The following is a 22166-nucleotide window of genomic DNA, read 5'->3' on the forward strand; positions in this document are numbered from 1 at the left end:
ATAAATGAAATGTGAAATGAGGAGTGACTAAATGTGACCTTACTGTAAATCTTAAAGGGGACATATTATGGGGCGCTTGTTGGGCAGTGGTTAGTGCACACGCCCCATGTATGGAGGCTGTAGTCCGCAAGCGGGCGGCCCAGACTCAAATCCAGCCTGTGGCTCCTTTCCCGCATGTCATTCCCTACTCTCTTTCTCCCTGATTTACGACTCTATCCACTGTCCTATCTCTCTAATAAAGGCACAAAATGCCCCAAAAAATAAATCTTTAAAGGGGACATATAATGAAAAATCCACTTTGACAGTGTTTTTGAACATATATTTGGGTAACCTGAGTGACTACTGACCCACAAAATGTGAAATAAACCCATCCAGTCCTTTGTTTGTGGTCTGCATAAGTCAGCAGAGAAAAATGCTCTGTTTCAAATGTGCTCTCCTTGTGATGTCACAAGTTGGATTCTGGTAAAAAAAACAAAAAAAAAAAACCCTCCCCTGGTATCTCAACTCATGGACTTCACCCCCAGTCTAGAACAAAACTTTTGCGCAGTCCTCCATTTTTATTCTTGCTACAGAGGAGTGATGTCTACCAGGAAAACTGGGGGGGGGGGCTCATTGCATTTAAAAGAGACACACACACCAAAACGAAGCGTTCTCAGAGAGCTGGTTTTATACAGGGTCACAAACCTCCTCTGGTGCTTGATTCATGTTATATTTTGACCAAAGCTCAGCACAGATGTTTTATTTAGACCACAGGGGACTGTTTGAAAAGGTGTAGAAGGGGTATAATATGTCCTCTTTAATATTTACAGTCAATGGTCTAAACACAGTCATAAAAAAACAGACATACAGGGAAGTTTATCTTAATGAACTCTAAACTACAAAAGAAGCAGACGGTCAGGGAAAAATACTTTTCTGTTACAGCAGCTGTTCATATGCTGCACCGTAAGCAACAGAAATATGTTGTTTACTACTTAACCACAAGGGGGCGACAGACCACATAAATAATGGACGCCACACCACAACTTGTTACAGAATTATTTATATATATGTATGACTTGTTTATAATAAAATTAATTGAGGCACTTTTAAACAGTTATAAACAAAAACACTCAACACAGAAAGACAACATTTAAGTCCATAAATACGGCTCAGGAAATGCTGAGATTAAGATTAGAAATAAAATGCTCTATTTTGATTCAAGCCTGCGTCATTTATATAACTGTCAATTGATTTGTTAATCATTTTCTCCGTCTTGGCTATGTGAAATCCATCAGTGTTTCCAAAGCTCGAGAGGTTGCCTAAAATGTCTTGTCTATTTCAAAATCCAAAGATATTCTGGTCAAAAGGACAGAAACCAGAAACTATTCACATTTTCTAAGCTGCAAACTTTTCCCTTTAAAGTACGTTCAAGCTGATTAGTAATCAAACTAGTTCCACTGAATACAATTTAATTCAAACAACTTGTTGAATACCAATAGGGCCATTTGGATCAGAGCAGTTTAAGCATTAAAAAAAGCACATACAACACAGCAGCGTACAGAGAGGAAACAAAGACACGTAGATAGAAAAGATGGAATATAATTAAAAAGTAATAATGACTCCAAGTCAGTAACTCATTTCATAGTCGATTAATAATTAGTTAATTATTTTAGCTTAATTATAGGTAAAATTCACAACTTTTCAGTAATCCTAATCAATCAGTATTTGACTTCACAAAAGCAACAGATGCACGTACTGCTGCTTCAGAAAACTTATTTTTCTGATCCAAGCAAGACTTCAGTGCAGCCTGTAGCAGGATCCTGAGACTTTTTTACTTTTTAATCCATCTTTTCATTTGCATTATTATTCCTCTTCCTGTGCTGTCAGATGAAAAAGATAGTTTCTACATGTTGTCCTGCAGTTAGAGGACCTCTGACTGAAGGCCAACTATCTGACCTGACCTAGCTCAGGCCTGTGTATTTTGGCATCTGGTTTAGGATAAAATCCTGACGTGTCCCTGATAAGAGATGTGTCTGTGCATGTGCCACGTTGCCTGACAGAGAGTAGAGTCGCTGAGTGAAACTTTCTTTCTTTTCTTTTTGTGACGCAGCAGCTGATGTGAGTCATGTCTGGTCTGAACGCCTCACTCGGATACTTTGTGTCTGTGGTGATCTTTGCAGCCTCGGTGAGAACTCTGTTCAGAAAATGGCCTCGTTTGGGGTTCATGTTGGAATTTGTGTCCTCCTTCATGCTGGTGGCGTGCCGGCTGGAGGTGCAGACCATCGTGGAGGTGGGGGAGTGGGCCGGGGGTCTGGGTCCTGATGTGACAGTGACCATGCTGTTTGTGGTGCTGCTGACTAACGGTGTGGTCTGTGATGGGGCATCAGGTAACCCCACCTTGGTGCTGCTGAAGTTCTTGCAGCTGGAGACCCCCACGCTGCCCACCCTGCTGGCTTTGTTGGCCCAGTTTCTGGGAGCCCACCTGGCCCTGTTCGTAGCGGTGTACTACTGGAGTCTGGAGCTCACAGACATGCACATGATTAAGAACCTGATGTATCAGGAGTGCAGCTCATCTCTGCTGGTGTCTGTGCTGCAGGGCTTCTTCACCGAGTGTGTCTGTACACTCGTCTTCATCCTTATCCATTTCAACCTGAGACACAGGTCTGCTCTGATCAGGATCCCTCTAATCGCTGCCCTCCTCACGTTCCTGTCCCACACAGGTGAGTCTAAGGAAAATAACACTCTTACAGCCTTACTGTTTCAAAGTAAGAGATGGTGAATGCATGAAAATTGGGAAATATAAAGAAACACTTCATTTAAAACTATTGAAAATAAAATGAAAAAAACATGAACCTATTCTCATACTGTGCAAAAGACATACATCATCCTCTGAAATCAGATTCACCCAGTAAGTTTACACGCAGTTAGAAAAAGTTAAGTTTTTTGTGTTAATCTGACTAAAACAAGACTTTTAAAGTACAAGATAAACATATTAGTCTGACAGAAATCGTACTTAAGTCCAATTTCTCAAAGTCGGACTAACACCTAAATATGCCTAATGTCAGTCAGACTGGACAAGGCTCTCTGAGAACGCTCCACAGTTTCCGCTGCAGGCTAAGACCTTGAAGTCAAACAGCATTAAGTTTGCTGCTTGCTAACTTGTTAGCAAAGTCAACTGGAAGGTCTGATAGTAACTAGCTGAAAGTGGGGTATAACTCCACCTACTGTAGAGGAATCGGACACACCCACTCGCTCGACTTTCCTTTCCATGTTAACTATCTAAACACTGCAGTGGGTCCCATCTCTTGGAGGCCCTCTACATGCGCACCCCCACCAGGTCCAACCATAAAAAAGTGATACATTAGTCAAAACAATAACATTCATTTCTTACAAAAAGAAACCCTGTGGGGAAAGATTTACACTTCCAACTTTTTTACCAACATGTTAATTTAAAAAAAAAAGATCTAAACTCCCCCTTGCAAAAGTACAGGCCAAAACTTCACTTAACTTCCTTTATCTTGCAGTTCAGTCCTTAAACTTAATCAAGTTTTTTCATGCAGGACTTGCCCCAGTTATAGAGCATTATACTTTACTGTTTTTTCTTAAACCTTCCTTCACTGCTGGATGAAATTGAATCCATTCTTTTTTTATGTTCATGAACAGAGACATGCTTCAATGTGTGCTATCCAGGTATTAAACTACGTATAATACCTGGAAATGATTGCGCTGTATTCAATTCTGAGTTTCTGAGACACTTTATTAGTTGTGTGCATCAGCATGATAATTAATAATAAACTGATTTTTTGTCTTTGGTTTTTGCAGCCAGAGGTTACACCTCAGCCTACATGAATCCATCTCTGGCTTACGGCCTCACCTTCCACTGTCCTGGATTCACCTCTGTTCAGTACGCAGTCGTTTACGGGCTCGGTCCTCTCACAGGTATGTTACATCAATATGAATTAAACGTGCAGCTCTTTCAGGTTTACTCTGTTCATAATTCTTTTTTGTTTTCAGGCATGATTCTGGCTCTCCTCCTGTACATGGGTCACATCCCGAGGATATTTGCAAAGAATCTTTTATATTTTCAGAAAACTCGATTCAGAGTGCCCAAAGGAGACAAAGTAGAGAAGAAGATGTGAAAGAAGACACGTTTTTATTTTTTAAATCAACCTTTTAAATACCCAGAAACAGATGGTTAGCAGTCAACATATTCAGCTACAGAAACATGTACATGCCTGTACAGCGATGTAAAATATTCATCATGAAAAATAATAAAACGAATAATTCTTTTTTTCCTTCCTAGTTGTGATTTCCATAAAAAAAAAAATCTTTTAACACCTTCACTGACACTTGTTCCTTTCAAAACTGTGTTTAGGACTCCACCTGCTGGTAGCATCATATACAAAAGAGCAGAAAAAAATACAGACTGGTCTCACAGAGGCCAAAATCTCACTCATAGGAACACATTCAACTGGATATTTTTTACCATCACTGATATGAAGACTTACTAAAGTTGTCAATTCATGTTTTAAAAAAAATCAAATTTTCAACCCAAAGAAGAGTCTGTTGCCTAAATTGCACAAATAACTTGGCAATGTTTGCATGGATAATGAGTGTGTGCAATGTAGAGTGTGAATTTTCTTTAAGAAAAAAATCATTCAATATTGTTTGCCTAAAGACTTCTATTTCTGTCGCCATGGTATCCAAACAGGTATCCATATATCTTTTGATTTTTACGGGTACCATGTTAAATATTCTGACATCATGACAACCATAACACTCATTTTTACAGACTGATTATTTCAATACCGATATATTTTCATATTTCTCCATGATTGCACAGACCATCGAGTCGCTCTGGTGTGGAATCAACAATCGATCATTTCTACTTTTTGCATTTGTCTGTAATGTTTTCAAAATGTTCACATTTAACAGTCAAATTGTCAAACTACTTCAACTCAGATTACACATCAGCATGACAGATTTTAATTCCGCGTTTTAAAAGCCCACTATTTGAGTGTTAGAGAGTCATAGTATCAGCTTGTGGTGTCAGCGTAGAGATTTATTCAGGACTGATCATTTTAATGTTTAAAAAAAGTATATATATGTTCATGTGCTAATATCATCGTGCAGCCCTACATACTAAACCTACCAGAGTTCATAACTTTTGGTGCTTAATTGATAATATCACACCTGTTCATGGATCAAAAACTTAAGAATGACATTAAAGCTGCACATTTTCCAGAGGAGGAGAGCTGCTGCTGTGCTGCCCACCTACCAGGCTTTGGGTTTCTGGGCTTCTTTGTAACAGGAGGGGCTGGATCTGTGGGTGAAAAAAGACTCAAAGTTTACAGTCGGTACAAACGGCTGTCTTCAAGTCATCATGTCCTCAGTGGGACTCTCTTTGCACTTACTTTGAGTTTGAAGCGTGGAAACAACTTTTTGGAATAATTTAGCAAACATTCTTTGATTCTTACTCTAGAACTACTCAGGTGAAGTATTTCTACAAAACCATGGCTACCAAATAAAATTTGCTTAACGAGCTGTTGATTCACTCAAAGTTAGATGCATTTAGCCTGAGCTCTCTGGTGCGCCCTCTACAGGCATCCTGCAGTAACACATGTCATGCATAGCGGTGTATGTGAACATTCTATCATGAAACAGCCAGTTGTGAATGTGAACTGGAAGAAGGGGCTTTCACGTGGTGGGACCCAATGTATGGATGCTTACATAATCACAAGCCCTATTTAGATTGCCGTTTCAAGGCGCAATATTTACATCCCAGTGCAATTTTGCTTTCCATAAGAATTTTGTGGAGGCGTAATGGAGGGACAATGTGATCCACCCTCTGTACCGTCTTAAGAGGTAGTAACAGAGGCGAGACAACTCAGTGAAGCCAGCGTGGGAGAAAAGCAGTGTGTGCATGTCTTGTAGTGTATGTGGAGCTCCCACTGTGCTGTGCTTCCACAACACCGAAACACATGTGATTTACAGACTGGGACACCAGTACTACGCCACAGCAGGATCACTATAAATGTTCAAAGACGTAATGACGGCTGAGTTTAGTTATGACGGTTTTGCAGAAATGCAGTCTGAAAAGGGCTACTGATAGTGTGCTGATAGTTACCATCCTCTGTGACACTAGGTAACAATGTGAAAGTAAAGTTTGTCACCTGGCTGTTTCTGATTCTGATTCTCCAGCTGGGCCTCAGGACGATCCACCCATAGGCTGTAATCTGGATTATTCAGTAGCCTCTTGCTTTTCCCACAGTTGAGACACCTCATGACGGTGAAACTCGTCTTTTTGTTTTTCCCTGTAGAGACAAAATCAACGTAAAGAAGGTTTGTGTGTCTGAGGCTTTACATTTATTCAAACAGATGAGATATCATGTTACACTAAGAGCTCCTGTGAGGAACTTTCGGTTTGTGTCTTTTTTAGAGCCCTCTTCGGACAAAGTGGAACATCTTTTCTATTTGCTGATCTTGTCCTGCAAGTATGAAAGTAGGGGTTTCCTCACAAAAAATGCACCCGTCTTCTTTATAACAATAAATAAATCTCATCTTAAACCTACCACCTTGCAGCAGTTACAGGTATTAAAAATGGGACCACAGAAATAGTATATCTTGTCCATTATAGCCTCATTTACATTTTTAGGACATAAAAAGGCACCACCTTTCATTTCAGTAAGTTTCAAAACCAATTGAAAGGAGATTTAAATATTTTCCAGGATGTTACAACAGGACAGGAAACATAACCGCAGGAAGTGGACTCTTTAAACGGACTCACTTCGTTGTCTTGTTGTCGCCGTCACTCCGGGGATGAGCAGGGAGCTGCAGTTCTTACATAACGTCCTCTTCACTGACGGGTCTCTGCAAAAATGAAATCAACACATGTTGAACTTTTTTGGGTGAATAAGACTTCAACAATAAAGCTGATTTTTGTTAATTTTTCTTTTTGGGTTTTTTGTGCCTCCAATTGAGAGACAAGACAGTGGACATAGTCGGAAATCAGGGAGAGAGAGTGGGGAACGACAGGCAAGGAGCCACAGGCCGGACTCGAACCTGGGCCGCCCGCGTTGAGGACTAAAGCCTCCATACATGGGGTGCACGCACTAACCACTGCGCCACCAGCACCCCAATTTTTCTTGCAGTCAACTAAACTTCCTGTACCGTTTCTGAGTCAGGGATGTGAGTGGCAAAGGAAAAAATGATTAACATGAGTTAATCATTGCAGTTAATCAGTTGACACCTTCAGGTAAGGGAGGTCTGGGGGTCTCCAACAGAAATAGCCAAAAATATGTCATTCCCCAGTGACGGCGAGCAATTCACTTTGTATTTAAATCGAATTACAAAAAGATGTACATTTTATACATTAAAATATATGCACATATGTGTTGAGTAAGTTAGTAAGTAAGTAGTACAGTATCAAAAAAAACCCATAAAAACTGCAATTAACAACAGAAAAGACTAACAAAAAGTCCAAACTAAACAAAAACAACAGGGGCGGTCTGCTACGGCTGTGAGGATACAAATCAAAATGTCTAAATAAAGAAATTGTTGCTGTCAAATTCATTTTTGTGAGGTTTACATTTCAAGAGAGATCAAATACGTGGTTTTAAAACTAAGAGTGTAGATGAAACCATTTATTTTTATGAAAGTATTGTTTGGCTAAAATTTGAATCAAATGAAGTAAGTGTGATTAATTTGCTGGGAAATCGGACTTGCAAAAAATGAGTGATGTCTTTTATTTAATTTTTGATCTGTTGATAGATTTTTTATTTGCTTCTTTTATTTTTTAATTTTTGTTTTCATTATTAATACTGCACAGTTATTTCATAGATGTAACATAAACAAGCTTTCCTAATATAAGTTTGTAGAAATAATAAACCAGAATGTGATGAATTGTACCGTAGAGGGTTTTCAATAAAGTTTTAGGTTGAGATAAAAAAAAAAAAAAAACAGCGAGCCCTCATCTCTAACTTCTTCAAAACAACACTTGTTTTTATTACTTCGGTGGATTTCACTTACTGTCTGAGGACTAGACGTCTCGTTATGGTCTTCTGTGTGAAACAGTAGAAACGAGCCAGCTCCGCATTTTCCGGATTATTGGATAAAACACAATGAGCCGCCTGGAGACAAGAAATGAATCAATATCACCGGCATGATGCTAGTTTGTTAGAAACGCTAACAAACGTCCAGTTATTGTTCTTTTCTTACCTGATAAAGATAGTTCAGTCTTTCGTAAGCTTCTCTGTCTTTCAAATTACCTGCCATTTCACAAAATCGTCCAAAATTCACCTTAACACTCTCGTCTACTCGTCATAGACAGTAAATGTGCGTCTTCTTCTTCTACGGTTGACTTTAATGACGGCTGCTCTCCACAGGTGAATTACCGCCACCTGCTGGGTTGTGACGGTTTTACAGCAAAAAATACAGTTCCGGATAAATCTGAGAAACCACTGATTTTTATTTTTCTTTCCCTGGTTCCTTTATTTAAAGGTTTCTGTTTGAGTTAAGTGAACATTAATGTTTTACTGTGAACACAATTTCTCCAAAACTTGTAAGTAAAATATTCTTATTTAGGTCTTTTATTTGCAGAAAATGACAACTGGTTAAGAAAACAAAAAGATACAACAAAAACAAGTTCATATTCGCTGATAAACAACAACTTTGCTCTTAGTCATACATACACTTGTACATATATTTTTTTCATTGAGTATATATATACATTAACATTTTGGTTTTAAGACTTTAAACGTGAACAAACCTTTGTACATGTGATTCTTCTGAACACTGAATATGTTAATCACATTAGATATTTTATAATTGTACATTTGAGACTGTTTTTAACACAAATTTGAGTATTTTTGATGTCTTGTTTTTAAGTGCCTAAATGCTCTTCGTCTAGTATTTTATGAAATGTCTTGACTGTGATTGCAGCTTTAGTAACAATGGATCATAAGTATCTAGCAATCTAATGTTTGGAGAAGAATTCAGAAATCTTTAATCTGTGATTTTTTTCTTCAATAGATTAGACCTCTCCAAATTTTCCTTAAATCAGCAACTCCAAAAACATTGAAGACATTCTCTTATATATCACATAAACATTTGGAAAAACTGAAAATTGACAACATATTTGTGCAATTTAAAAAGAGTGCAGGAGTTTGCCTGCAATTTTTTTTTGTAAGAGAGCACTGTCTACATTGCACGATTAAATTGGCAATGTTCTGGTACCGAAAGATTGCCAGTGAGTCTGTGCAGTTTAGACAGTGCTCGCTCTCTTTGGGTTAAAAGGGACTGAAGTAAGTTTTCCAATACAATTGATTATTAGAATAAAATGGATGTTATTGTTACAACTTTACCCCCATCTTGTATCAGCAACTATAGATGCTCTGGGTAAAACTCAAAAATAGAAACTCAAATGGAGCTCATTTTTCTAATACTCCAACATTAAAACATTTTGAGCCCTGTCACCGTCATCTTTTAACTTCCAACCGCTCTGCTTATCAACACAGAACTTCTACTTCATGACGACAAGATTATTACTGTTATATCGCTATGCTTATATTAGTCTGGTCATTTTTGTTTCATATCGCTGCACATGAATCACTTTCACACCCAAATCACAACAGTTGCATTTATTTGAGTGTGCAGACAGGGTTGTTAGTCATCCAGAAGACACATAAAAAAAGAGGCATCAAATTCTCTTTACAGCCTTCAGCTAACCACGATGATATGGCCTTTTTTACTTCAAACTAATCATTAAGTACACAATATACACATGAGAAAAGCGCATTTGTTTAGTCCAGAAGAACACAAAGGACAGAGATCGACAAACAATACTCATTTTTAATAACAACAATAGAGAAGAAAGTATAAACCCTGTCATCTAACATCTTCATTTGCCTGTAAGGTGCACCACTGGTATCAGGAGACTAATGACAACAGGAGCTGGTACAGTAGGAGTGTCAGCTCAAACACTGACACCATCACAGCACATGTTCATAATGAAGAATGTACTGAAAAGTTTCCTATAAAACTGGGAAGAGGAAATGTCCGTAAAACATGTTGAAATCGCGACGAGAAGAACTACATGACAAGGAGGCGGACACGTATGAAAATTCAAGTATCAAAATAACTAAGACACTGACGAGCTGAAATTACAAAGGTAGTAAAAATCATGGGAAGAGAAACATTGACACAATCAACAATACATTAGGCAACATTTTGCATTTGTTTTAAGGCAGTTGATTAAAAAAAACTAAACAGAACTAGGCGTCTCCTTCATTCCAAGTTAAATACAAGCCTAGCCCCGACGTGTCAACCGAAGATCTGTTGTAGAAAAGAACTACGCTGGACTCGAAGCACTTTAGTTTGACTTGTCTTCTGACGTATGACAGAGAGTAGAGTTCATGTGGACAGCGGTGGAGTTGTGCTCAAGATTTTTGGTCTTCTTCACAGTGAGGTTTGTCAGGGCTGCTAAGGCTGCTGCATCAAGAGTGGAGAGTCACTCTTAGCCTATTGTCTGGTACATAAATCTAAATGGTTGGCACGTCATCAGTGCACAGCATGGGAAGGCAGGGAGCTCGCCTCATCCGCTAACGATTGCCCTTCATGGCCTCCTTTGCTGCCAGGATGAGCGGCGTGAGGCTGGACAGCGGCTTCGCCAGCTTCAGGAACGGATGCTGCAAGAACAAAAACAAAACAAACAAAAAAAGAAGGGAAATTATTTAATGAAGAGCAGATTTGAATGAAACCCCAAGAAACAGGAAGAGTTTCCAACCTGCAGCAGCTCCTTTCCTCCGCCTCTTTTCTCTACATCCATCTCCAAGCAACGGTTGAGGAAATCTCTGAAGACCGGAGACAGCTTCTCAGGGTTCTGCAGCTCAGGTGTGCCGTTAGTGGCGATCAGATATAACGCCTGCACAGCACGAAGAGGAACACAAAAATGTGTGAAATCTAGTTTTCAGGAAATATCTGAATAGCTTACAGTAATAATAATAAATTCATTCATACAGCACCTTAAAAAGAGATATTTACAAAGTGCCTTAAAGGACAAAGCAAAGACAGGAAGAACAAACATTGAACAAACCATGTTCAAATCTGTTGCCGTGGTTAACAAATCGGTGTGCCTGAATTTGTAAACTGTACACATTGATTTGTAAACTGTACACACTGATTTGTAAACTGTACACATTGATTTGTAAACTGTACACACTGATTTGTAAACTGTACACATGGATTTGTAAACTGCACACATTGATTTGTAAACTGTAAACATGGATTTGTAAACTGTATACATTGATTTGTAAACTGTACACACTGATTTGTAAACTGTACACATGAATTTGTAAACTGTACACACTGATTTATAAACTGCACACATTGATTTGTAAACTGTAAACATGGATTTGTAAACTGTATACATTGATTTGTAAACTGTACACACTGATTTGTAAACTGTACACATGAATTTGTAAACTGTACACACTGATTTATAAACTGTACACACTGATTTGTAAACTGTACACATTGATTTGTAAACTGTACACACTGATTTGTAAACTGTACACATTGATTTGTAAACTGTACACACTGATTTGTAAACTGTACACATGGATTTGTAAACTGCACACATTGATTTGTAAACTGTACACATTGATTTGTAAACTGTAAACATGGATTTGTAAACTGTATACATTGATTTGTAAACTGTACACACTGATTTGTAAACTGTACACACTGATTTGTAAACTGTACACATGAGTTTGTAAACTGTACACAGGGATTTGTAAACTGTACACACTGATTTGTAAACTGTACACATGGATTTATAAACTGTACATATTGATTTGTAACCTGTACATATTGATTTGTAAACTGTACACATGGATTTGTGAACTGTACATATTGATTTGTAAACTGTACATATGAATTTGTAAACTGTACACATGGATTTGTAAACTGTACACATGGATTTATAAACTGTACATATTGATTTGTAAACTGTACACATTGATTTGTAAACTGTACATATTGATTTGTAAACTGTACACATGAATTTGTAAACTGTACACATGAATTTGTAAACTGTACACATGAATTTGTAAACTGTACACATGGATTTATAAACTGTACATATTGATTTGTAAACTGTACACATGGATTTGCAGTTTAAATCTGCGTGCATGGACTTCAAACCTGAGGGCACACAGACTTATAAAGTGTGGGAATGCATCTCCAAAGTTTTTTTTTTTTTTTTTTTTAGCAAAGCCTTGATGGGCTCTGTGGAGAGTTGCATTAATATGCAGAAACAGTACAATTCATTTATTTGACAGAATAAACCCTAAACTTATCCTGGTGTCACAAGCTTTTTCATTTTACCAACACAATACAGAAACCTGAGGTTACAAATACAATGTGAATCATACATGAATAAGTAAAACATGTATTCCAGCACTCTGTTCACATGTCAGATAAGTTTGAGGTTTATAATCATTGTCATTTCTTCCTTGTGTGTATCAACACCTTTGCCAAACAAAGCTGATTCAAAAGTGTTTGTTGGTATTCAACTAGAAAACAAAGAAAACCACGAGGCAGCAGAAAAGCTGGACAGAATAATTTGTTTCTTGACAACCAGTCAACTATTTAGAACCCAACATTTTATCTGAATGTTGCTGTTGAATGTGGAGAGCATGATGGCCTCTCATGAGACTCCTGACTCACTGCAGCTGTGTCTTTATTTAAATGATCCTGACTCCGACTCAACAGGGCATTGATTCTGGAAGTTGTCAGATTTTTAAACTGAACTGTTTTCTTAAGAGAAAGTGTGAGATTTTGTGACAGAACAGCTGGTTTATTTTGGAGTTTCTCATTTAAAAATGTTTATCAACCTGTCGTTGAAATAAGGAATACAATTTTTTTTTTAAAGTTGTTAAAGCATTTAACTCACTCTGAGCGGGTTCTCATTCAGGTATGGAGGTTCTCCTTCCACCATCTCGATGGCCATGATTCCCAGAGACCAGATGTCCACTTTAGGCCCGTAAGCCTTCCTGGTCACCACCTCAGGAGCCATCCAGTACGGCGTGCCCACCATGGTGCTGCGTTTGCTCTGCTCGGGAGTGATCTGAGCACAGAAGCCAAAATCGGCTGTGGAGCATAAAGACACGAGTAAATAAAGAGTAACAGTTCAACAAAAGTGGCAGCTAGTGAAAGAAAGACAGCACCGTCTAAATTGTAATGTTGGCAAAGTTTCAGTATCTAAACGTTGCTAATGTTTTTGTACAATAAAGACAGTGTTGCAGGAGTTTGTCTGCGGGACACAAAGGATTTTTGTTGCTGTGGTATCAAAACAGATACAGATATATTTTTTGGTTAGCATGCAGGAAGTCCATTTCAGGATGAGTTGCAAATGGCAAAATTTCTATCTCAGAATATTTTCCTCACTGTCCCACCAGGGAAATTTCATTATAAGCGAGTGGGCAGGGTGGTGACTGCTGCAAGACTATTGCCATCTTCATGCAGGTCATGAAGCTTTATATTCGTTTCTGTTTCCAGTAAGTTCCTTTTCAGGAAGTAGCTCAGTCTGTAGGGACTTGGGTTGGGAATCGGTGCATCTCCGGATCAAGCCCTGGTGTCGACCAAGTCGGGAAATTGGTCTAGTAGCTGGAGGGGTGCCAGCTCACTTTCTTGAGCACCTCTGCAAGGATCCTGTTTGTGCAGGTGTGCAGGTGTGTGTATTTCAGCCTATGTGTGTTTAGCATGTTCAACAACAGAGTGTAAAAATTGAATTTCCCCTCACAGGATTAATTAAGTATTTCTTGATCTTAATCTTCACATCATGTTCTGCCTATCAAAAGATGCTGGTAATGTGACTGCCCTAGTGGACAGACACAGTAATTACAGTCCAGCGGCTGCACCTGATTACATTTCAACAAGACTCACTCAGCTTGACGGAGCCGTCCATCCCCAACAACACGTTGTCACTCTTGATGTCTCTGTGGATGACCTGGTTCGCATGCAGGAATTCCAGCGCCTGTAGACACTGCAGACAGGAACACGAGAGCACACAGGAGAGGATGATGGGAGTTCAGTTTGAGTTTTAAACTTCGACTTTGACAGAAGGTGGATTTGATTTGTGTGAAGATTACCTCTCTGCAGACAGCAGCTATCTGAGCCTCGTCCATACAGGTCTCTGTGACCACGTCTGTCAGAGAGCCTCCAGCAAGATACTCCATCACCACAAACAGCTCCTCGCCCATCAGGAAACTGACACACACACACACACACACACACACACACACACACACACACACACACACACACACACACACACACACACACACACACACACACACACACACACACACACACACACACACACACACACACACACACACACACACACACACACACACACAATGTCACACACTGCTGTCCATACAACTATTTGATTTATTGTCATTATTTTATTATTGACTGGAAAAGCATGTGAGCAGGAGGATTTTGGACAGAGCACAGAGCAGGTTTTTATCGGCCTCTCCATCCTGATTGATTTTTGTGCTTTTAACATTTCACAAACGGTTCGATGATGTTCGACTCAGAAAAAATTCAGCTGCTGCACACTCAAGGATGGAGTTCACAAGCACAGAGAAGTTTTAGAGGTGGACTATCCTAAAACTTCCCTTCAAAGCTGATCCTTTTTTACTAGTCAGATTTGGCAGTCTCAATCAGAAGCTGTTTTTTTTTTTACCAGTGATTTATCTGGTTATCTTTGGGGTGAAGCAAACTCCATTCGCAGGTTAAATTTAAAGATCACTGAACAGAGAAAACATCAGGATCTGAAAGATGTCAGCTGTCAAGTATTTGGGACTAAAATCAGAACCAACCAAGTAGTGGTCAACTGTTTCAATAACGTCACCGGTATTATGTTCTGCCACAACACAGATTTTGGCAATATCGTCATTACCGGTTTAATCATGTTTTGGATTGTAGCTCATACACGTGACAACACTGATGCCACAGATAGCCCAACCAACAAGCTGCTGTGGTGGTTAAATAGAAGTAGTAATAGTAACAGAGTCATTTGTGACAAACAAAAGCTCAGGCTGAGTCCTGGCCTTCTGCATGTTTCACTCTCATGCACACAAAAGAGTTGAATAGGAGGGTTGTGCTGCGTGAATATGCGTTCATATGCACAGTCCCTTTTGATTTGAGATACCATGACATAAAACAGTTACCGCAAAAAGCTAAAAATCTGCCGGAGCTTAATATGTGCGGATGAAAACACAGCACTGATCTGGGTTGAGCTTTCAGTGATTTAAATGTGGAGAGATAACGTCTTAATTGAGCGCTGCGCGAGTTGGGATCAGAGGTGATAAACAGCAGAAATGTTCACGCTCCACTCTTCTAACATCCTCGTGTCTTCGGCCACATTTCAACTTTCAGACTCACCTGTCTAAAAAGTTGACGATGTTGGGGTTCTTCAGCTCCTTCATCACCAGAATCTCGTTAATAATCAGCTCCTTCTTCGGCTGCTTCTGCAGGTTGATCTGTTTAATGGCCACCTGGGAACAACAACATGAAAGGTGCAGAGATTAAAGAAACAACAAAAAGAGATCACTCATGTCCAAAACAATAATATTGGATTTTTCAAACTTTCCATCATCTTTGTAAGACAAGTGTAAGCATAATATGAGCATTAGTTTCTTTCTTCAAACAAAGAATCTAAAAACCAGAAGAGTGAGCATCTTTTGTAAGAGGAAATACCTTCTTATGAAGTTAAATTAATAAAGTTCTTTGCTCCATTTATCACCTCAGAAGTTTTACGTATCTGGACTTCTCTCTTACTAGGCACATTTTAAATAGATATTGCTGACTAACTAACTTTAAATATTTTTGCAACAAGTTAACTTTCATATCTAAATGTTAATGCAATAAGTTTGACTCTGCAGTGTCTCTGGTTAGACTTCTTAGATGTTCTCATCCCTCAGTCACTCTGTACCTCTTGTCCAGTGGCCACATCGATGGCTGTGAAAACGGTCCCTGACGCCCTGTGAGAGGAACGAGACGAGCAGTTTACTTTAGTGCTAGTTTAAACATAAAGTCAATACTTTACACTAAAGTATTTTATTATGATAAACAAGAAGCATACATATAAAACACAAATGTATTACCACAAAATCCAGTGTATAAGACACTCTTAAGGTGATGAGGTCACAATGATGCATTTTAAGAATACATGGTACACGGTTCAGTAAATAAAGCTTGTGGAGAGCTGACTTGATTGAAAAGACTCCTTAAAGAAGTGACCAGAAGAGGAGGGCAGACACTCACAGGCTGTGGGTCTGTACTTCATAACTATCAACATTACCGTAGGCTAAGAGCTCAACTAGCATACAGGAAGCTAGCAGGACTACAAACTCCACATGGTTGAAAACTGATAGTACTAAAAGAGCTACACACAAACTGACCGCTTTGGACTTGAACACAATAAAAACTATCACACAGGAAGATTGGAAATCATGTTTTAACTATGAGAGAGCCCTGAAAACAGACTGAGATTTAAACATTGGTGCGACTTCTATTCCAGATTTTACGGTACTGTGTATAAACTCACCCCTGACCGATTTTTTCATATCTGGTGTATTTCTTCTTGGGATCTCCGATGCTGACGATGGTTCCTGTGAGACAAAAGACAATCGCACATTTAAGACTTCGGTTGCCACAAAAACATAAAAATCTTAAACTTTGATGCAGAAAACAAATCTAATATCAATACCCATTTTTAAAACAACAAGAATAGAAGTACAAGACATCACATTTTTGATTAATTTCTTGTTTAAATGACCAACACATGAAGGTAAACTCGGTACTGAAACATGTTCAATGTTTTTGTACAATTTAGAAAGTAATCTCTCTATTTGGGTTAAAAATATGAATGAAATTGAACTTTTTTAAAGCTTTATATATTTTTTAAATATGTGGTTTTAAAAAGTTTCAAAGTTTTGAAATCATGGCAGCCTTAATATACACATAAAAAAGTCTGAATTCAAACTGTTGTAATGATATGACGTGTGTTTGAAAGCTGAATGATTTAAAGATCATTTACTCAGTCTGTCCATGATCTCCTCATCCGACATCTTGCCCTTCTTCTTCTGTCTGTCTGCAGCCTTCGAGGCGACGTCTCCGTCCACGACTGTGCTCGGAGCGGGGAGGGGGTCGATGACAGAGCGGGTGTAAACCTGCACCACAACCACAGACTCACAAATAAACAAACACATCTCAGATTCTCACATAGTAAAGTAAAAGATGAAAATCTGGGGGACTCACGCTCTTTGTGTGTTCTGGTCTGGGAGCCACGATGGGAGGAGGAGCTTCATCATCGTCATCATCATCGATGTCTTTGATGTTCGGAGAGGACGGTTCAGTTCCTTTTTTGGCCGGCTGATTCAGAGAAGAAGTCTGTTAGTCTTCATAAGATAAAAAATACAGCATGAATATAAAAGCATGTGTTTAAAAGCAGTACTCACAGACTGAGGCCCGGGACTGAACGCGTCTTTTTCTGTGAACGACAAAATCAAAGAGGCAAAGTTTTACACATTGTACCGTCTGTTCCTTCAGTGTTTCAGAAATAAGACAATTGGATGAATTCCATTGTTTGACAAAGTTAACTGTTATATACTTGATCCACAAAAAGGGAAAAAAACAACATTGTTAAGTCTTAGGGCTTTACCCAGCTCCAAATTGTGTCGGTCAAATCAGGTAAAACTGTTCAAAACTGCTTTTTTTTTTTTTTTTTAATTCAGAGCCACACAAAACTCCTGTAATACATTACACGAGTGTATTTATTTACTTTAATGCATCTTTTACAGTTCTCCCTTTCCAGGAAACTACTTTCCAAACGTCACGTTGCTGCTCTTAACAAAATAATTTAACCAGTGGAAGTATTTTAGTCTACTTTAACAAATGTATCCACAGTTTGACTCACAGTGCCCTTCCAAAAAGCATCAACAACATATTTCTAATATGAGTCTGCTTTATTCAGTGTTCTTCTGGTTTAATTACTCTGTCTGTTGGTTTTTAAAGTAGGTGACCTCTCTCTGTAATTCTGCCTGAGTGAACAATGAATACCAGAGGGTCCTTTTGTGACTCTGTTGGTAGAGTTCACAGTCTGTGTTTGCTCCTGAATGTGAGCAATAAGACACGTAAGACATGAAAATGCAAAATATCAGCTGAAAAAAAAAAAAAACTGGATGTGACTCTAGGCTTCCCTAACTGATGGTTACTTTTAGGTAGCCTTCCTCGTCTTTTCATTTCATTCATAATGTTTAGAAACACAGTCCAACATCAGTTTTTGTTAATGGGAGATCAAAATTGCAACTTTAAAAACTTTAGACAGAGTAAGGTCATTCTTCTAGTTCAGGCCACGTTTACATGAAAACAATCCACTGAAAACAGGATCGCTTTCTGTCTGGGTTTGAAAAAAAGTTCCATGTTTTGATAACAACAGCCGTGAACATGGATCCAAAAAAAAACAACTAAAAGCACTGGCTCATGGCTATTGGCTGGACTCGTAATGCACATATGTGTAGAGTCACTGTTTTCAGAGGAAAGGCATACTGCCAGTTTACAAAGTTGACAGACATGTTGTAGTTTTCAAAAGTTTGCCCTCTGGAACACTTTTTCAAAACTTTGTAATTTCAAGCAACTAAAACGCGATTGTTGCGTAAACAAAGCCACAAGGCAGGAAAAGGTTACTTTTTTTGTGTCTGAAAGCATCGTTGAGTAATGAGGTCCTTAATGTCAAAAGTAATATCTCACCTGAAGAGGAGAAGCTGAGGTACTTCTGCCGGCCGTTGCCCGTAGAGTCGTAGAACTTGAGAACGTCGAGCACTGCCTGCGGGTTCTTCTTCTGCTCCGACTTGGTGATGTTTGAGGTCTGCAATAGTCGAGCCCATTGCTCCGGCATACCCTGTGTGCGACAAACAGCATAGTGACAACATGGTGAGGAAAAAGACGAGCCGGAAGGAAAAACTATTAACGTGTGAGATCAAGCAGACGCTGGAAACTCACAGTGAACTCTCCTGTGACAGCATCAAAGCCCACATGTATGGTGTGTTCAAAGTCTGACGGCGGTGAGATCTCTGGTCGTTCCTTGTCTCTGTCTTTCTTTCTACCACCTGCAAGTTGACGAAACATTATCAAGCTTACACATGACAATGATTGCCTCGATCACAAACAGACAAAGAAACTGAAATTTATTCAGCCTTTGTGTCACCTTTTTCTGCCCCGGAGAAGATTGAGATGATCTTGTTGCGAGGTTTTCTCTCCTCGGGCACAGACGGCAAAGGTTTGGAGCTGTGATTGGCTGAGAGCGAGTCTTTCCCGGAGCCGGTGCTGAAGATGGTGCTGCTCATCCTGACCGGTGGGGCAGGGGGTTTATCCTCAGGGTCACCGTTATCACACATCACTGGAGGTTTCTGTGAGGCTCACAGGGCTGAGAGGGCTGCGGGCGAGGAAGGAGAGGGCAACAAACAGAGAGGGAGCGAGGCAGGGCTCACGTCAGCATGAAGCACTGCTGTGCTCATGCGCTGCAGGAGGATTTAACGACAGCAGAGCAGAGAGGAAGCACCAAGGGTTACCTGGAAGAAAATAAGACACACATTTCAGACTACTTCTACATCTGTGACTACATTTCCTATGAACCACTTCCCAAAGTGGCATGCAGTAAGCACATTGTCATGTCTAAAGTTATCACTTGCCTCTACACTTTTTTAAACATAATGTCACTATTTCATGCTATGTGAGAAGTCAAGTCAGATGTTTTACACAATTTAGGAATCATCACAAAAAATTACTTTTGTATGAAATAAATTGAAATATAATGTCAGTTATTGGCTTTAGATCAAAGACTTAGCCAACTTTGAATATTGTTATTGTAGAAACCTTGATGAACACTGACCCAGGTGTTTTTGTTATACTGGTAAACCTATATAAGTATATAATCTTGGAACAATATCTATGTCAGGCTCTACATCTGGAAATGACAGGAGAATTGGCACCATTGAAGCTGTGCAGTGTTCAGTAACACAACAGTGATCTGTGAAAACACTGAGCAGAGATAAACACAGGCTGTCATGTTTCAGTCTCATTATATCATCTATAATTATTATGAAGATTCAGCACAACTCTGGAGATGTCAAGCTAGCATTTTAAACTTCAATACAGCACTGGTAAACAAACATCAAACAATCGTAACATCTGTTTTAATACCACAACAACCAAAAAAAGAAGTCCCTGACATTAATATGACCAAATACTGCAGACAAACTCCTGAACTCCACTGCTCTTCTCGTTGCCGCAGCTTTTGGTTAATAATATGACTGACGATTTTACGTTTTTTAATGCCTCAGTAAATTTTCGATATCGCTTGAGAATGCATCGTGTTTACCTTTTTTTTAAATCTAACAACCTTTACACAACACACTACAGTACAAACAAGCAGTGAATTTTAGGAAAACTTACATAATTTGACCAATTTAGAATAGAATAGAATAGAATTACTTTATTGATCCCAAACTGGGAAATTGTGGCGTTACAGCAGCAGGTTGTCCAAACACACAATATTAGCAAATCTAATATTTAACAATAATATTAAATACAAAGTAAATAAGCACTAAAAATAAAAATATTAAAACTAAGAATGGGAATATATATAACCAGGATTTAACTTAGCATTACTAGTCTAAAATATGAAAGATTAAATGTAAATGTGCAAAAACAGAGTTGTAAATGGACAGTATTGACATAGGGAGATGTGCAATCAGTGATACATAAGTTAAAGTGCATGAGTGTAGACATGTCAACATTTAAGATGTGAATGAAAACAAAGACTTGCTAGATTTATATATATTATATTATATATTTATAAATATAATCTACAAGAAGAACAAAACAGACATTAAATCTTATTTTAATCACAACTCATACAAGAGTCTAATAAGATAAGAGTCTCCATACCACTAAGGACCTGCCAAACGTAGCCAACACAATGTCTACTTCAGACAGTGTGAATGTGATTGTTTGTATTGTATGTATTTATCCCTCTTAAATGCACCTATCTCAAAAAAAGATGTGGTTTTCTTAACGCTTCTGTAATTTTCGATACTATCAGTCATTAAAATAATTATATGGTTTAAAAAACGATAGAAAGGTTGATAGCATTGTCAGCTGCCTCTTTTGTGTCACAGCTGAGGGATAATCACGTTAAAAGTGAATGAATATGGAATAATAAAGGTTGATATTATAACAGTGAACAAATGCTATCTATTAAGTACGCCTTTCCAACATTTAAAATGCTAAGATGTTGACATCTGGCGCTTTATTTATACATATAACGGTGTATATGTGTGCACAAAGTGTCCTTCAGAAGAGTAACAACAGGGGCGGCTAGCATGCTAACGTCACCGTCCACTACTTCACCAACAAGTGTGCTAACTACGAGCTAACATTAGCAAGACAGACTGAGCTAACGCCTGGACTATAACGGGACTATTAATCAGCCTGTTAATGTTTCCATAGTCTGAACAGCAGATTCAAGTGTTTGACGGGACAGGAGGTGAGTCAAATAGAGTATAGAGTAGCAGAGACAGGCTAAGTGTTGAGGCTAACAGAGGCGGTGCAGGTTAGCGGGGCAGGTTAGCGGGGCTCACCGGAGGCTTCACAGCAGCTCAACTTCAACACAACTTTATCACTACGCTCCTCGACGGGGTGGAAAACCTTTGTTTATCCTGTGAAAGTACTTCCTTTGTTATGTGGGGCTGTGGTGGTCCAAAAAAAAAAACTACAATAACGGAGTAAAAACGTGACTTTAACTATTTACAAAGCAACTTTTCTGGTGTCTCCGCGGCCCCGGGACGACTCCGCTATGGCGGAGGGGAAGCGGAACTACCGACCCAGCCCAGCCTACTCAATGTTTCACATGAAGGAGGGTTGTCAACATTCACGATACTACGATACTTTTCGATAAAACCATACAATCTCTGTTATTGTAATAATCAAAATAATCGAAAAGTGCATAATCTTTGTAAAAACGTGCAGATATACAGTCATGTTAAACCAAAAGACTTAAAGAGAGAGAGAGAGAAGACTGATACAAATAAGTTGGCAAATGTTTTGGTACCGAA

The 22166-nt window shown here is 38.8% G+C and overlaps 3 protein-coding genes across 3 annotated transcripts; 1 reads left to right on the plus strand and 2 right to left on the minus strand.

The window, feature by feature from the left end:
- Positions 1-2038: 2038 nt before the first annotated feature.
- aqp12 (aquaporin 12) lies at positions 2039-4270 on the plus strand. Its single transcript, XM_020631860.3, has 3 exons — positions 2039-2699; positions 3802-3918; positions 3994-4270. The coding sequence occupies exons 1-3, from the start codon at positions 2105-2107 to the stop codon at positions 4116-4118; spliced, it is 837 nt and encodes a 278-aa protein (XP_020487516.1). The 5' UTR covers positions 2039-2104; the 3' UTR covers positions 4119-4270.
- Positions 4114-8329, minus strand: rpp21 (ribonuclease P 21 subunit). Its single transcript, XM_020631861.3, has 5 exons — positions 8197-8329; positions 8008-8108; positions 6767-6849; positions 6153-6293; positions 4114-5302 (listed from the first exon to the last, which is right to left on the minus strand). The coding sequence occupies exons 1-5, from the start codon at positions 8251-8253 to the stop codon at positions 5184-5186; spliced, it is 501 nt and encodes a 166-aa protein (XP_020487517.1). The 5' UTR covers positions 8254-8329; the 3' UTR covers positions 4114-5183.
- A 1273-nt stretch (positions 8330-9602) lies between these two features.
- Positions 9603-21895, minus strand: pak2b (p21 protein (Cdc42/Rac)-activated kinase 2b). The gene is made up of 15 exons (XM_020631889.3): positions 21693-21895; positions 19259-19622; positions 19054-19160; positions 18802-18952; positions 17511-17542; positions 17311-17424; positions 17090-17222; positions 16598-16661; positions 15983-16031; positions 15433-15545; positions 14130-14247; positions 13924-14023; positions 12932-13128; positions 10763-10900; positions 9603-10664 (listed from the first exon to the last, which is right to left on the minus strand). The coding sequence occupies exons 2-15, from the start codon at positions 19446-19448 to the stop codon at positions 10578-10580; spliced, it is 1593 nt and encodes a 530-aa protein (XP_020487545.1). The 5' UTR covers positions 19449-19622; positions 21693-21895; the 3' UTR covers positions 9603-10577.
- Positions 21896-22166: the final 271 nt, after the last annotated feature.

This window comes from Labrus bergylta, chromosome 6, assembly GCF_963930695.1.
Source record: "Labrus bergylta chromosome 6, fLabBer1.1, whole genome shotgun sequence".
Lineage (NCBI taxonomy): Eukaryota > Metazoa > Chordata > Actinopteri > Labriformes > Labridae > Labrus > Labrus bergylta.

What these genes read in the sequence shown, in the direction of transcription:
- aqp12 (XM_020631860.3), top strand. Translation starts at nt 2,105, where the DNA reads ATGTCTGGTCTGAACGCCTCACTCGGATACTTTGTGTCTGTGGTGATC. An exon ending in CACGTTCCTGTCCCACACAG is followed by an intron (nt 2,700 to 3,801) that starts GTGAGTCTAAGG and finishes TGGTTTTTGCAG; the next exon opens with CCAGAGGTTACACCTCAGCC. An exon ending in CGGGCTCGGTCCTCTCACAG is followed by an intron (nt 3,919 to 3,993) that starts GTATGTTACATC and finishes TTTTGTTTTCAG; the next exon opens with GCATGATTCTGGCTCTCCTC.
- rpp21 (XM_020631861.3), bottom strand. Translation starts at nt 8,253, where the DNA reads ATGGCAGGTAATTTGAAAGACAGAGAAGCTTACGAAAGACTGAACTAT. An exon ending in GACTGAACTATCTTTATCAG is followed by an intron (nt 8,109 to 8,196) that starts GTAAGAAAAGAA and finishes TCTTGTCTCCAG; the next exon opens with GCGGCTCATTGTGTTTTATC. An exon ending in AGACGTCTAGTCCTCAGACA is followed by an intron (nt 6,850 to 8,007) that starts GTAAGTGAAATC and finishes TCATTTTTGCAG; the next exon opens with AGACCCGTCAGTGAAGAGGA.
- pak2b (XM_020631889.3), bottom strand. Translation starts at nt 19,448, where the DNA reads ATGTGTGATAACGGTGACCCTGAGGATAAACCCCCTGCCCCACCGGTC. An exon ending in CTGTCACAGGAGAGTTCACT is followed by an intron (nt 18,953 to 19,053) that starts GTGAGTTTCCAG and finishes TGTCGCACACAG; the next exon opens with GGTATGCCGGAGCAATGGGC. An exon ending in TGAATGAGAACCCGCTCAGA is followed by an intron (nt 10,901 to 12,931) that starts GTGAGTTAAATG and finishes CGTGCTGTGCAG; the next exon opens with GCGTTATATCTGATCGCCAC.